General features: G+C 45.0%; 1 protein-coding gene across 1 annotated transcript; it reads left to right on the top strand.

The window, feature by feature from the left end:
• The first annotated feature begins 3,974 nt into the window (after positions 1–3,974).
• SKP1 (S-phase kinase associated protein 1) lies at positions 3,975–12,210 on the top strand. Its single transcript, XM_063413770.1, has 6 exons — positions 3,975–4,124; positions 6,733–6,829; positions 9,083–9,156; positions 10,231–10,374; positions 11,029–11,169; positions 11,934–12,210. The coding sequence occupies exons 2-6, from the start codon at positions 6,733–6,735 to the stop codon at positions 11,967–11,969; spliced, it is 492 nt and encodes a 163-aa protein (XP_063269840.1). The 5' UTR covers positions 3,975–4,124; the 3' UTR covers positions 11,970–12,210.
• Positions 12,211–12,674: the final 464 nt, after the last annotated feature.

Here is a 12,674-nt window from a genome sequence, read left to right as displayed (position 1 = left end):
CTGCTGCTGCTGCAGTTCCAAGACTGCTTTAAAAAGCAGTGGCCCAGGCCTTTGAGCTTGGTAGTGTCTTTCTACCATCTCTCTCACATGAATAATTCTGATCTTTTCCGGTTTTACTCTGAACCAGTCAGTTCAATTATTTGCAAACTTGATGTGGCTGCTTGTTTTAAAAAATGTTCCTAATTTTTTGTATTCCTGAAAAGGAAGGATGATTTTTGCAGCAAGTCTCATTCTCCCCACGTGTAGTTTACGTTCTTTTTCAGATTCCATGGTCATAGCTGGCTCTCTCCCTGGCTTGCTCTCCCTGGTTCAGTGAATCCAGGATGAGTTCTGTGGACTTTTTCCAACTTGTCAGTGGAGCAAAGCTGAGCTCTTTCAAGCCTGATCGTCATTAGACTTTGACAATCCTACATCACATTCATATTGAAAAATAATCACTGTTATCTCCAGTCTCTAAATCACTACCAGCAGCTAAAAAAAAATTGTTTCCCTGCCAACGTGGAATGCAAGATGCTCTGGTCTGAAGAGTGGGGGTCATATTATCTTTTGCCTGAGAGAAACATCCAAGAAGGGAACCTGATGCTGTGCAGCAGATGCATGGCTGTGTCCATGAGGCTGCTTCCTCACGTTCAGCACATTAAACCGTCTTCCCCTGCGGCCGCGTGGCTGCTCAACTGGCTGTGCCTGCAGCCCTGGGATGCTGTGAGTATGTAGGTCAGAGCTCTTCTGGATCTGATTAAATGTTAAATCAAGCTCAGTTGCTCCAATCTTTTCAGGTATTTGCTTTGGTGTTGAGCTGCTCTTCCTCCTCCATGTTTGTCAGTGGTCAAAGGCCCTTAACTGTAATTTAGCTGTGGCTGTATGTGGTGTGATTCTCTGCACTCAGGGAAGCAACGCTCAGCTTTAGGATTATTTGCAGTGCAGTCATTACCGATGTGCAGAGCAATTACAATTGAACCACCCCTTTTTTAAGCAGTTTGTTCTTTGCCTTGCAGCTTCAGCCAGGGATGGAGGTTTGTGCCATTACCACTGGCTGACTCACAGGACTTGGGCTATCGCCGCGGCAGCAGCTGCTTTTCACAACAGATAACGGGAAGCATCTGGAGAGGCTGGGGAGTTCATTCTGTGATATGTGGGGCACAGGGGGAGGTGCTGTCATGTGATTACAGCATATCTGTGACAGCCATCTGCCTCTTTTTGGGGTGTGGGGTGTTTTTGCTGTTTTAACTTTCCCAGACTTCTAATTCAACATATTAATAGAATTCAAAGTCCACTGAGGATGGAATTTTCTCCTTTGGAAAGCTGTAGAGATGTGTACCCAGTATAAAGCTCATCAGTAATATAATTATGAATTAAATTTATCAACAACTATAATTTAGCATGGAATTTAGCTTTCTGCCTGCTCCTAGATTCCACTAGATTTGCCTTGTGTTGAGAGCAAACCCCATCCCCCCTCTGCTGAGCCTGATTTGCAGTCTGTGAGCTTGTGCTTGCTGGTCATGAGCCAAATCACAACCTTGGTCTCTGGCAACACTGGGAAAGGGAATTTAGAATTTGTAGTTATGTTTTCCATTGGCCACCTTCTGTTATTGTCTGATTCTCTAAACCAAGGAGTTTTAACATAAATTAAAAAATAATAATTTAAGGAAAATAAAGGCAGTGGGCTTTAGTGCACTGAATGTGATTCTCAGCACTGAAGTATGAGATAGTGTGGCTGAGGAAGAAAAAGGTAAATGCAATGCTGGTACAATCAAAAAGTCACTGTAATGTAGTTGGAGGTTTCACACTCTATAAATAGAAATAAACATAAATTAAAAATGCAAATGAGGCCCCATTCAGTGGTGAACAAAGAGCTTGTGTGGTTATCAATACCAGGATCTCTGAGGAACTTCTGTTAGTGTCCACATCTGCTGCCAAGCAGCACCTGGCCCCTCTGGCTGCTCACTCAGCTCTTGGGAAGGGTTCAGGGGAGCACATGTTACAGAAGCCCACAGGAATCCAGGCTGGAAGGGACCACAGAGGTGACCTGGAACCACCTGCAAAATCAGATCAGGTTGCTCAGAGCTGTATTCAAGTCTTCTGTGATTAACAAGCTGCTCAGCATCCTAAAGCCCATGGAACAAGCTTCCCAAGTCAGGCAGTCGCCTCCAACAGTTCTCTGGAATTTACAGCGAAGCCTGTCCATATGCTCTGATGACAGCCTGGCTATCAGCTGAGCTCTAGGAGGTCCTTCCTGGCTGAGAATCTATTTGAGTCTTCCATGTCTCCTGAGAATCAGCCCCAACCAACAAGGTATTTAATATTTAATTTTTTCTAACTGTAGTCTCACTTGTTATGTGAGATAGATACTGGCACTGGTTGCCCAGAGAAGCTGTGGCTGCCCCACCCCTGGAAGTGTCCAAGGCCAGGTTGGACAGGGCCCTGAGCAACCTGATCTACTGGAAGTGTCCCTGCCCATGGCAGGGTGCACAGACTGGGACTTTCTGGGACCCCAAGGGAAGGGAAACCTGTGACTTATCACAGAATCGTTAAGGTTGGAAAACATCTCCAAGATTACCAAGGCCAACCCTCAATTGATCAGCACCTTGTCAACCAGAGCAGAGCACTCAGTGCTACATTCAGTTGTTTCTTGAACACTTCCATGGATGGTGACTCCACTGTGCCATGCTTGACAACCCTTTCAGGGAAGAAATCCTTGCTGATGTCCAACCTCAACCTCCCTGGTGCTGCCTGAGACTATAAATGATGCTGTACTCTGCAGTGTGGAGCTGTCGCAGGTATCACTGTACTTACAGGCACCCTGGCTGTGTCTGCATTGAAATGATGTGAAAACATGCTTTTTGGTTCTTAAAACACTTTTGTTTAGGATTGGAAGTAAACCAAATTGTCAGAATCCTGTGTTGTCACTGTGTAAGTATCTTGCCTACTTCAAAGCCATTTTGCTATGGAGAGCTGATGCAAAACCAGGCTCAGCAGCAGAGCATGGAGCGTGTGCAGTGACAGCACAACACAGTGTCCAGGACACTTCACAGCAACGTGAGGGGTCATAGCCAGCCCTTCCTCACACAGCAAAACCCTTCACATACTCGGTTTTTTCCCCTGAAAACCCTGTACCTGACGCTTTCCAGCACACACTGGTGACCCTCCAGCCACCGCCCGTGCTGGGCGCAGTGCTCAGGTGGGGCTGTGCTAACAGAGGCCTGGGCTGTGTTTGTGTGCCCAGCTCTGCTCTGCTTCTCGGCCCGGGGGCTCCTCGCAGAGCTGATGTCTGCAGATGCTTTAAAGGGCTGAGCTGGAGCTGCCTGAAATTGCTGGCGGCATCTAGGGCAGATGTTCTGTGAGCATCACTCAGAGCTAAATCCATTTCCGCCTCCATGAAAGGTCCTGCACGTATTTCCACTTGGGGAATAATGTCTCATGTTGGAACAAATTTAAACTAGCCGGTTGTTCAATGTTGTTTCTCGGCTAAAATGTCTTCCGTCGCTAGAGCAACCCCTGACGATGGGGTTTCACCGTGTTTACCTGCGGGGAGCCTCCACAGACACTCGCAGAATTACCCCGCTTAACCCCGGGCCTCGGCCTTTCTCCCCGTGAAGGAAACCCGCACCGTGGGCATTCTGGGGCGAGCCCGGGATACCCTGCACGATTTCACCACACGACCGGCCAGCCGGGCCGGCTGGGGGGCACCGAGGCAGCCCCGGGCTCCGGCGCCCTCCGCCGCCACGGGAGCCCCGCGCTGCCCCCTCAGCGCGGCCGGGCCGGGCCCGCGGCGGCGCCGCAGGCCGCGGGGAGGGGCCCTGCCCCGGTCTATTGTGCGGCTTCTGGCGCGGCCCCGTCGCTGCCTGGCAAACCCTCCACGGGCTGCTCCTTACCCTCAAACCCGTTCCGGCTCCGCTCCCGCTCCGCACCTCGGGGAACGCGGCGCCAGTACCGGGTTTCACCGTTCGGGAGCCGCCGCGCGGTGTTCTGCTCAGGCGTTCGCGGAGGGCAGCCCGGGTGTTGCGAGGCGGCGGGAGGCGGGTCCTTCCCCCGCCCCCGCCCGCTATAAGAGCGCCGCCGCAGTCAGGCCCGAGCGCCGCCGCCGCCTCCTCACGGTCCGTCCGCGGAGCCACCGCCGCCCGACGGTGAGGCCCGAGCGGGGGGCGGGGGCAGCGGCAGCAGCTGTGTGCGGGCGGCGGGCCCGGCCTGCCGCGGACGGAGGGTCGGGAGGCCGTGGGGGCCGGGGCGGGCGGAAAGTGCGCGCTCCTGGGCCGTGCAGGGATGGAGCTCCCGGGGCTCGTTGGGGCCGAGCCCTCCCGGGCCGTGCGGGAGTGAAGCTCCCGCGGGGGCGGTGTGGGGAGCGTTGTCTGCGGGGGTGGTGAGCGAAGCCTCCGAGCAGACCGAGCCTCTCCCCCGCGGCTCCCGGGCGGCTGTGCCTCCCCCTCCCGGCTCCCCCTGCCCCCCTCCGTGTCCCGGAGAGGCCGCGCCTCCGGTGTGGGTTCGTTACCTGGCTCCTGGATACCGGCGCTGACGCGGGAGGCGAGGGGGAAGCGGCGGGCATCCATCCGAAATGGCGCTGGGAGGCGCAGCTGTAGGTGGCTGAGCTCGGCGTTTCAGGCTTAGACATGTAAATTACCGCTGTAATTCAGGTTTGGCTTCAGCCTGCTTCCTAGGCTGTTGTAATGTTGTCGAATAAAGCTTATAGGACTGGTTTGCTTAGTCACCCAGTGGTGCTACTGCCCAGGGACTCACCTGCCAGAGCTGTACTGTAGCTTGCTAAAAATCACTTTAATTTTTTTTTCTAGGACACTGAGTTCTGTGGTATAAAAAAAAATGAAATTTGGATGAAATTCTGATGTGTTGTCAGTGATAAGGCAATAGTTTAACTCCATTTTATCTGTTTCAGACCCTTAGCAGATAACTAAAGGCCTTGTTAGAAGCGGGTTTGGGGGATAGGAGGGAAATATCCTTGCGGGGACTCCCCTGGCTAGGGCAGCATCCCTTCCTGGCCGGCTCTGCTGTGCAGCATTATGTAAGCCCAGGCTCAGGGAGGCTGGCCATGGAGCTGGGTTTGGTCTGGAGTGCTCCCAGGCAGTCCCTGCAAAGACAGATGCATTAAATTTAAAATGTGTGCCTACAGTGCTTTCCCCAGAACATCATTCAAACTGCTAACCTAGAAGGGTGCTTTAATCCAGATTTTGGGTTTGTGCATCTTTGTGTGTGTGTGTATATATATATGTATACACACACTTGTACCTTTGGAACAATCATGACTGTGTTCCTCCAGAACATCCATCTTAATTAGAAGTAGCACTGTCATATAGGGTTACACTGCTGTGTAAACATTAACTGGCAGCTCACTGCCAAGTGGAAATTAAAGCAATGAGGACTCGGGGCTCGTGTGAGCTGCTTAATAACACGTGTTGGCCGAGCCTTCCTTGGCCTGGGTTTGCACAGGGCTGTCACGCTCAGCCACGCTACACCGAGGAGCTTTCAGAAAGAGGTAATGCAAGTTTGCTGCAAGTGGTCCAGTTAATTAAGGACTGATAGCTCAAGTACTGCTGTGAGGAACTAATGTGTGAAGCGTGTAAGTTTGGTGGGGGAAGAACATCGGAAATTTAATTGAAATTCTTTGTGCCTAGAGTTGTTCACAATATTGCAGGCTGTGCAAACACATGATTCAGTGATCTTGAAGCAGATAACTGGAGGACCAAAAAAAAAAAAAAGGAAACTGTTGCAATGCTTTGCTGCTAACAAATATTTTGAGTGGTAAAGGAACTTACAACACATCCTACTAGCTGGTTGAGAACAAATTTATAAAATTTATGTGGCCAGACAGTTGTTTATAGTGTCCTTTGGTTGGCTCACCTGCAGTGATACCCCCACAGTCTGTGTGTGTCATTTCAGACAGAAGTTTTAATCTCCTGGCTGCTGTGTTATGTGCTTTACTTCTGGGTTTGAGCCGTTATATCTGTAATGATGCTTTCTTGTAAAATTTGATTCTGTTTCTGCTAATGGCATCTTGCAAGCCTGCTGCCTCTTTATTGTAGGCCTTACTACAGTTTGTTTGAGGGACTTGGTTAAAATGCATGGTCATCTCAGGTGCTAACCAAGTACTGATCTTGCTTTGTGCTTTGAAGGCCTTCCTTGTAGGAGTTTATTGCTTTTTAATCTCTTCAGAAAACCAAACACTTCTGGAGGAAGTCTTTGATCCCCAGTGATGGGGTCTGTTTAACTCCTGGAGCAAGGGAGGCTGAACTAGACTGTCTAGGGGAATTCCTTCCAAGCTCAATGTTATGATTCTGTTCCAGAGGCTATCATTTGAAAACTGCTTTTGAGATCTGACATTGTTTGAGCAGTTGAAGTGAGTAGCAGTTGTTTGGATTTGAAGGCAAGCAATGTTTTGGAAGTGTTGAAAATTTTTTTCAAGAGAAAGATAAGCTCTAGTGTTGTACTGGAAAAAAAAAGGCACTATTGACTAACCTGTGTATTTTATGCTTTCAAATTAAGAAAAACTCATAAATTATGTTAGACTTCAGTCAGTCCTTGTTTCTTAAGCGTGAAGATTAATGAATTTAGGGCTGTTGGTTCAAGGAATGGATAAATTTCCACTGAGTGCACCTCAAGTGGCATTGGGCTATCTGCTGTTGGGAAGAAACAATTTCAGCAGTAAAGGTGATGCACATCTTTTAGTCAGCAGAACTTGTAACATCTGCTGAATATTGTGTGGAAATAACTGTCCTTCTCTTGTAGATGCCTTCAATTAAACTGCAGAGTTCAGATGGAGAAATCTTCGAAGTTGATGTGGAAATTGCAAAACAGTCTGTGACTATAAAGACTATGCTGGAAGGTAAGAGTGTGAGACCCTGAGGAAGCCTCTTGGACAGGAGTTGAGACGAGCTGGTGCTGTGCTGAAAAAGGATTCCCAGGTCTGTGGAGCAGCTTGCTGCCTGCTGCCCACACAGCTGGAACTCCTGCTGTTGTAGCTGAAACTGTTTAGGGTGGATGTGCTCTTGTAAAAAGCCCTGGTTAAGAGCGCTTGTAGGGAGGTCAGTAAAATACAAGCAGCCAACTGCCTTACCTACAGTCTATTTCAGTTCTGTGAGAGTTAAGCAAACAGAACATTAATAATATTTAAAACTTCGGTTTATTTAATCACACAAACCAGTCTTAGAATGTAAATATCACTTGCATGGAGTGGGAGATAATAAATCAGTGCAATAAAGAGCTGAAGTTAAACCTATGTTGTGAGCTTGTGAATGCTGTTAAATTATTTGGGATAAATACTTAGGTCTGATCTCCTGCTGACATAAATTTGAAACAAAAGAGCTCGTGGTGGGGGAGGGGAAATCTGCCAGATGGCTGGGATACAGAGCAAACTGTCTAATCCCTCTAGTGCAGATCCTCATTGTTTACCGGTGTTTTTTTCTAGTTTTTTGATAGATTCATGAGTTAACTTAAAACCATTTTTTTCTGTACATGTAGTTAATATTGTGCTCTTGCATGTAAATCTTTGTTTTGTTGAGACACCTTGTAAGAACAATAAAAATAAGGTTGAATTATGTCAGGCATTGAACACTTCAGTTAATAAGATGCTGTTGGACATGGCTGGCAACACGAACAGGAAATGGAATACATTAAGATGCACAATCCTCAGTTTTCTCCTGCAGGGGCTGTGTCACTGCTGGTGTTCAGTGACACTCAGCTGGAGACAGAGGGAAGTTATTCATGGGAAGTGTGTAAGCTGGGCACTATAAACTTGAGTCTTTCTTACCTGGGACAGAACCAGTCTGCTAGTACAGGTGAAATGCAGTTTCAGGGCTGAGCATCAGTTAATGTTTTGTGTGTTGGGTGCTGCAGCTGAGAGGGGAGGAGCTGAAAGTTTGGGTTGTACTGAGCACCACAGGACCACCAATGAAATACCAATTTTCTGGTAATGGATGAAATTGCTGGTTTGGAGGTGATGGTAACAAGTCAAGCAGAGTTGACCAAACTTCAGACACTGCTTGAATTATTTCAGTATCTTTTAATGGCAGTGTTTCAGTTCTGAATCTGTGGAGTAATTGCAAACAAAAAAGTGATGTTAATTAGCATTCCACTGATAACAACAGTAGCGGACTTGTCTAAATACAGATGTACATGATTTTTATCACGTACAAATTTGGGGAGTGATGATAGTCATATGTTCTTAAAAATCAGGTTCCTTGGTGATGTAGAATTGGCTTATCTGTGTGTGTGTAATGAGTGAAGGTCTGCATCTCTATTCAATTACATAACTAATTACAAGATGTCTTTGACAGCTAGGTTGTCATCCAACTGTTAGCAGTTGGGTAATAAAAAAAGCACATTCTCTAATCAAAGATGGCTAATGTGGTATTTGTTCTGAGTATCAAGTTGAAAGTTTAATTATATTTTTCTCGTAAATTTTATATTGATTCCTTGATCATATCAAGAGGACAAAACCAAATCTCTCTGGAGCATGCTGACAAGCTTTTAAAACAAGGAGTGTTGGAAGCATGCTTTATAAATGCTTTTTTTGATGGAAGGATTTGTGCTGCTGTCTTACTGTGTGAACTTCTTCAGCTGGTACAGGATCAGTACAAGTGATTCAGAGCCTGAGAGCAGCACTTCTGTGACTACAATATTTCCTGCTCATGCAGAGGACAAGACACGGTGTCTATTTACCACGGTAGATTTGAATTCTTATTTAATCATAAATAGAATGGGAGCCCTCAGTTGGAACTTGTGGGTTGAAACTGTGTAAGTGGTAAAAATACACAAATGTTTGTCAGATTGTTCAGCATCTGGATTCAGATTCAGAACACTGAGTTACCAAGTGACTCTTTAGCTGATGGTTTGTAGATGCTCTCATTTGATGAGGCAGCCTTATCAACCACTTAACCTCAGCTTGGTACAACCTAGGATGTATAATGCAGCCACAGCTCCACAAAGCCTTACAAAAGCTCCCGCCTTCACAGTTTAGAGGTCCTTTGTTACCAATCATTCAGCCTCAGTGTTGTCAAAATAGTGAAGAATTGATGAAACATCCCAGTTCAGTAAATGGTTTTGTCTGCCAATTGCTCAGCCATCTTTCCATTTTTAGATTTGGGAATGGATGATGAAGGTGATGATGACCCAGTCCCTCTTCCAAATGTTAATGCAGCCATCTTAAAAAAGGTAAGGTGATGAAAGTGGTTGTGCTGCATGGCAGTAAAGGAATGTGAAATTCATGTTGGAGTTGGGTATTATGAACTATTAGTTAAAAAATATTTTTCATGTGCTACAGACCAAATCAAGGTGCATGAACAGGGCATGTGGGTGAGGCTGGCAGGTAATGGCAGAGTACAGGGGTGACCTGGAACAGCCCTGGAGGCCAGACAGGCTTCCTAAGGAAGTGGTGCTGGGCATCTGGGCACACTGGCAATCAGTGTTAAAGCACTTATTTTAACTGGATTCTGTGAACTGAGGCGGCTGTTCATGAGATGCAAATGTTTAGAGAAAGAATTGAGGGACAGGCAGTGGTGAGAGTGACTGGCAGTGGCAGTGCCTAAGAGACACTGTGTGCACTTGGTGGTATTAAATTCATTAACACACCATGGTCATGGTCTGGGGGAAAAGTGTAGTTGTGTGGTGTCAAAGATTCTTTATGCTTTCAAATAGAAAGAGTAGTGCCAAAGTAAGCACCAATCTGTTGTGTCTGTTTTGGGGTAAATACAGGCTTAGGAATTGTTTCCTAGTGAACAGACAGATAAATAACCTAAAATTGTCTCTTGGGTTGGTGAAATGGAACAGGATTTTGCTTGCAGTAGATCCTTGCGCCTTTTATTTGTCTGGGTCATAAGATTACGTGTTCCCAAACAAAAACAAAACAAACCCCAAACCAACACTAATAGCAAACTTGCTGGCTGAACTTTGTACTGGGGTGAATGTGACCTGCTGGTAGCTATTACTGCCCTGCACTCTTCCCGTGTAGTGGTCTGCTTAATACAAAGTCTGTTTCTGCAAACAGATTAAATACAGCAAAATGAGATTTAGGTTTTCTTTGTACAGCCCATTCTGAAAGCTGTATGCTGGGATTGGGGATCAGTTGTTCTAAAACAAAAATACTGGGATTTGAGCATGTTCGTACAGGATTTTAATATTAGTCTTGAGAAAAAGTTACATTTCTTTCAGTATGAAGTTAAGTTATAGTTGGGGTTTAATGGGAGAATCACTTGGATAAAACTTTTTTTTAATCAAAACCATAATTAGGTGATTCAGTGGTGCACCCATCACAAGGATGATCCACCTCCTCCTGAGGATGATGAGAACAAAGAGAAGAGAACAGATGACATCCCTGTGTGGGATCAAGAGTTTCTGAAAGTAGACCAAGGAACACTTTTTGAGCTTATCTTGGTGAGTGTCCTCAAGAAGTGCAAAGGCTGTGCCTGTGAAGCTCTGCTATGCACTTGAGAAATAAAGCCTTTATATGCTTCTTGAGTTACTTTTTCATTCGAAGGATGGATGTGGGGGGAGGGCAGGTGGTTCTGGTAAGTCTTGGCTGAAATTGCTGAGGATGCTGGAATGCTTGTTAGCCTTATGCTGGCATTAATCTATACTCACTCATCAATCAATACACTTTTCTAAATAGCACTGTCTTTTATTCTTGTGGCTCTCAAGTCCAAGTTGAGGGCTTATTACTAGTTACAGAGTTCTGGAGATCTGCATAAAAATGAAAATCTGACTTTGACTCTTAAATTTGTACCTTGTGAGCCAACATTACCTGCCTTGGCTGGTTAACAGTACTGCAGCTCTGAAGATCTTGAATATTTGCAGACTTTGGAAAGCTATTTTTAAAAGGTGGAGCAGGAAGAGTGTTTTTCATTGTACAAATGACTACCTTATGTTTGGCAAGCAGGTTTTAGGTACTGTCCCTTGAAGGTTCTAGCTAGATGCTTCTCAAAGTGGAGATGATCTGTTTGCATACAGTATTCTAAAATTTCAGTGTAACTTCGGTAGTTCATCTACAGAGGCAGAATATTGATATGGGGGCTCTGAAAACTTTTACAGGCTGCAAATTACTTGGACATCAAAGGTTTGCTGGATGTCACATGCAAGACAGTGGCAAACATGATCAAGGGGAAAACCCCAGAAGAAATTCGCAAGACATTCAATATTAAGAATGACTTCACTGAAGAGGAAGAAGCACAGGTAATTGATCTGGGTTTAATTATAATTTAGCTGGCTGTTTGTGCTGAATTACTGTGTGGTGCTTCATAACTCAATTTGTGATGCAACAGACTTGTTACCAATTAGTGTAAGCTAATGCATCAGCTCCTCATAATTGGGGTGCTACTAGCAGAAGACTTCTTGGTGTCTTACCATGCTTGTAGCCCATTACCTGAAAAGGTCAAAACAGTGTATTGACTTTTCTAGCTCTAACATGTCTAATAAGAAAGTATGTAGGATTGTTGCTGTCAGTCTTAGTTTGCTGGTTTGGGGCTGTAGTAGGAATGCTGGAGATTTATTGCTGCATGTGGCTGGAAAGGTAAGTTTGGGTTCTCTAAGTAACAAACTCATTGATCTTAAAACTTACCCAACAAACCCAGCTGCAAAATGGCAGAATTGGGAAAAAGCAGAACAACGTGCCTGGTTTCAATACAAGGCAATGAGTTATAGACTTGGTTATTTTTCAATGCTATGTCATGAAACAAACAGCTTAGACTTGATATTCTGTTTGCTTTACTTGGTCAGAAAATTTCAGATTTGATCAAACCTAGGCATGAAAAACCTGGCTTACATTGATAAACAGGCCAGTTTGGCAGATGGACTTTATAATTGCAAAATCTGTGTCAAAAATTAAAGCTGCTCCAAGTTTGCCTCCCTGCAGTAAATAATCCTGAATGCTTATGGGTATTTACAGCCAAGGCTTAGAATTTCACTGCAGCACACTAACAGTTAAACTGCTCTTGCAGGTACGTAAAGAGAACCAGTGGTGTGAAGAGAAATGAAGTATTGTGCCTGACACTCTTACACTGTAAGGATTGTTCCAAATACTAGTTGCACTGCCCTGTTCATAATTGTTAATATTAGACAAATGCAGCAGCAAATGAAGTTGTGTTAGCAGGATGTTGTTCCCTTTGCATGTGTAGTGTTTTTTTGAGTACAGATCTAAATCTCTGAGTTTTTACTAGTGTAATTGGGTGTCTTTTTACTTTGCAATGAATAAAACTGAACTAAGTGTTGATTCTATATGGGAAGTAGCACTTAAGGTTATCATTTTCATTACACTTTTAAACTGCTGAAGTCCAGTTATAGTGCTAAGGATTGACTCTGTTGTAAATAAAGACATCTATGTCTTCTTCCTCAAGAAGAGCAAAACACATGTATTTACAGGGTATTGATAACTTCAGAAAGAAAAACAAACCAGAATGTGTCTTGGGGAACTAGATAATGTAAAAAAGTTACTGGATTTCTTACAAAAACATCGTGGAAAAAAGTTAGTGTTACTTAAAGCTATATAATTTTCAAGATGGTTCTTGTCCTGCATTTTAAAAAAATTAAATATTTGACCACTTTCTTGTCCTTTTAGTCTTGCCTTATAGACTAGTGAAAATGTGATTTAGAACTAAGCAAGCTCCTGACAGCTAAATTTGAATACTTCAGCCATGTCTTGAAGACCTGCCTCTAGGTGATAGCAAATAAAGTGTATTGCT

The sequence above is a fragment of the Prinia subflava genome, chromosome 16 (assembly GCF_021018805.1).
Source record: "Prinia subflava isolate CZ2003 ecotype Zambia chromosome 16, Cam_Psub_1.2, whole genome shotgun sequence".
Classification (NCBI taxonomy): domain Eukaryota; kingdom Metazoa; phylum Chordata; class Aves; order Passeriformes; family Cisticolidae; genus Prinia; species Prinia subflava.
This window is presented reverse-complemented; position numbering and strand designations above follow the sequence as displayed.

Bases quoted from the DNA above. Each gene is read 5' to 3' on its own strand.
- SKP1 (XM_063413770.1), top strand. From the start codon at position 6,733: ATGCCTTCAATTAAACTGCAGAGTTCAGATGGAGAAATCTTCGAAGTT. The intron at 9,157-10,230 runs GTAAGGTGATGA...AACCATAATTAG, and splicing joins ATGCAGCCATCTTAAAAAAG to GTGATTCAGTGGTGCACCCA. The intron at 11,170-11,933 runs GTAATTGATCTG...CTGCTCTTGCAG, and splicing joins CTGAAGAGGAAGAAGCACAG to GTACGTAAAGAGAACCAGTG.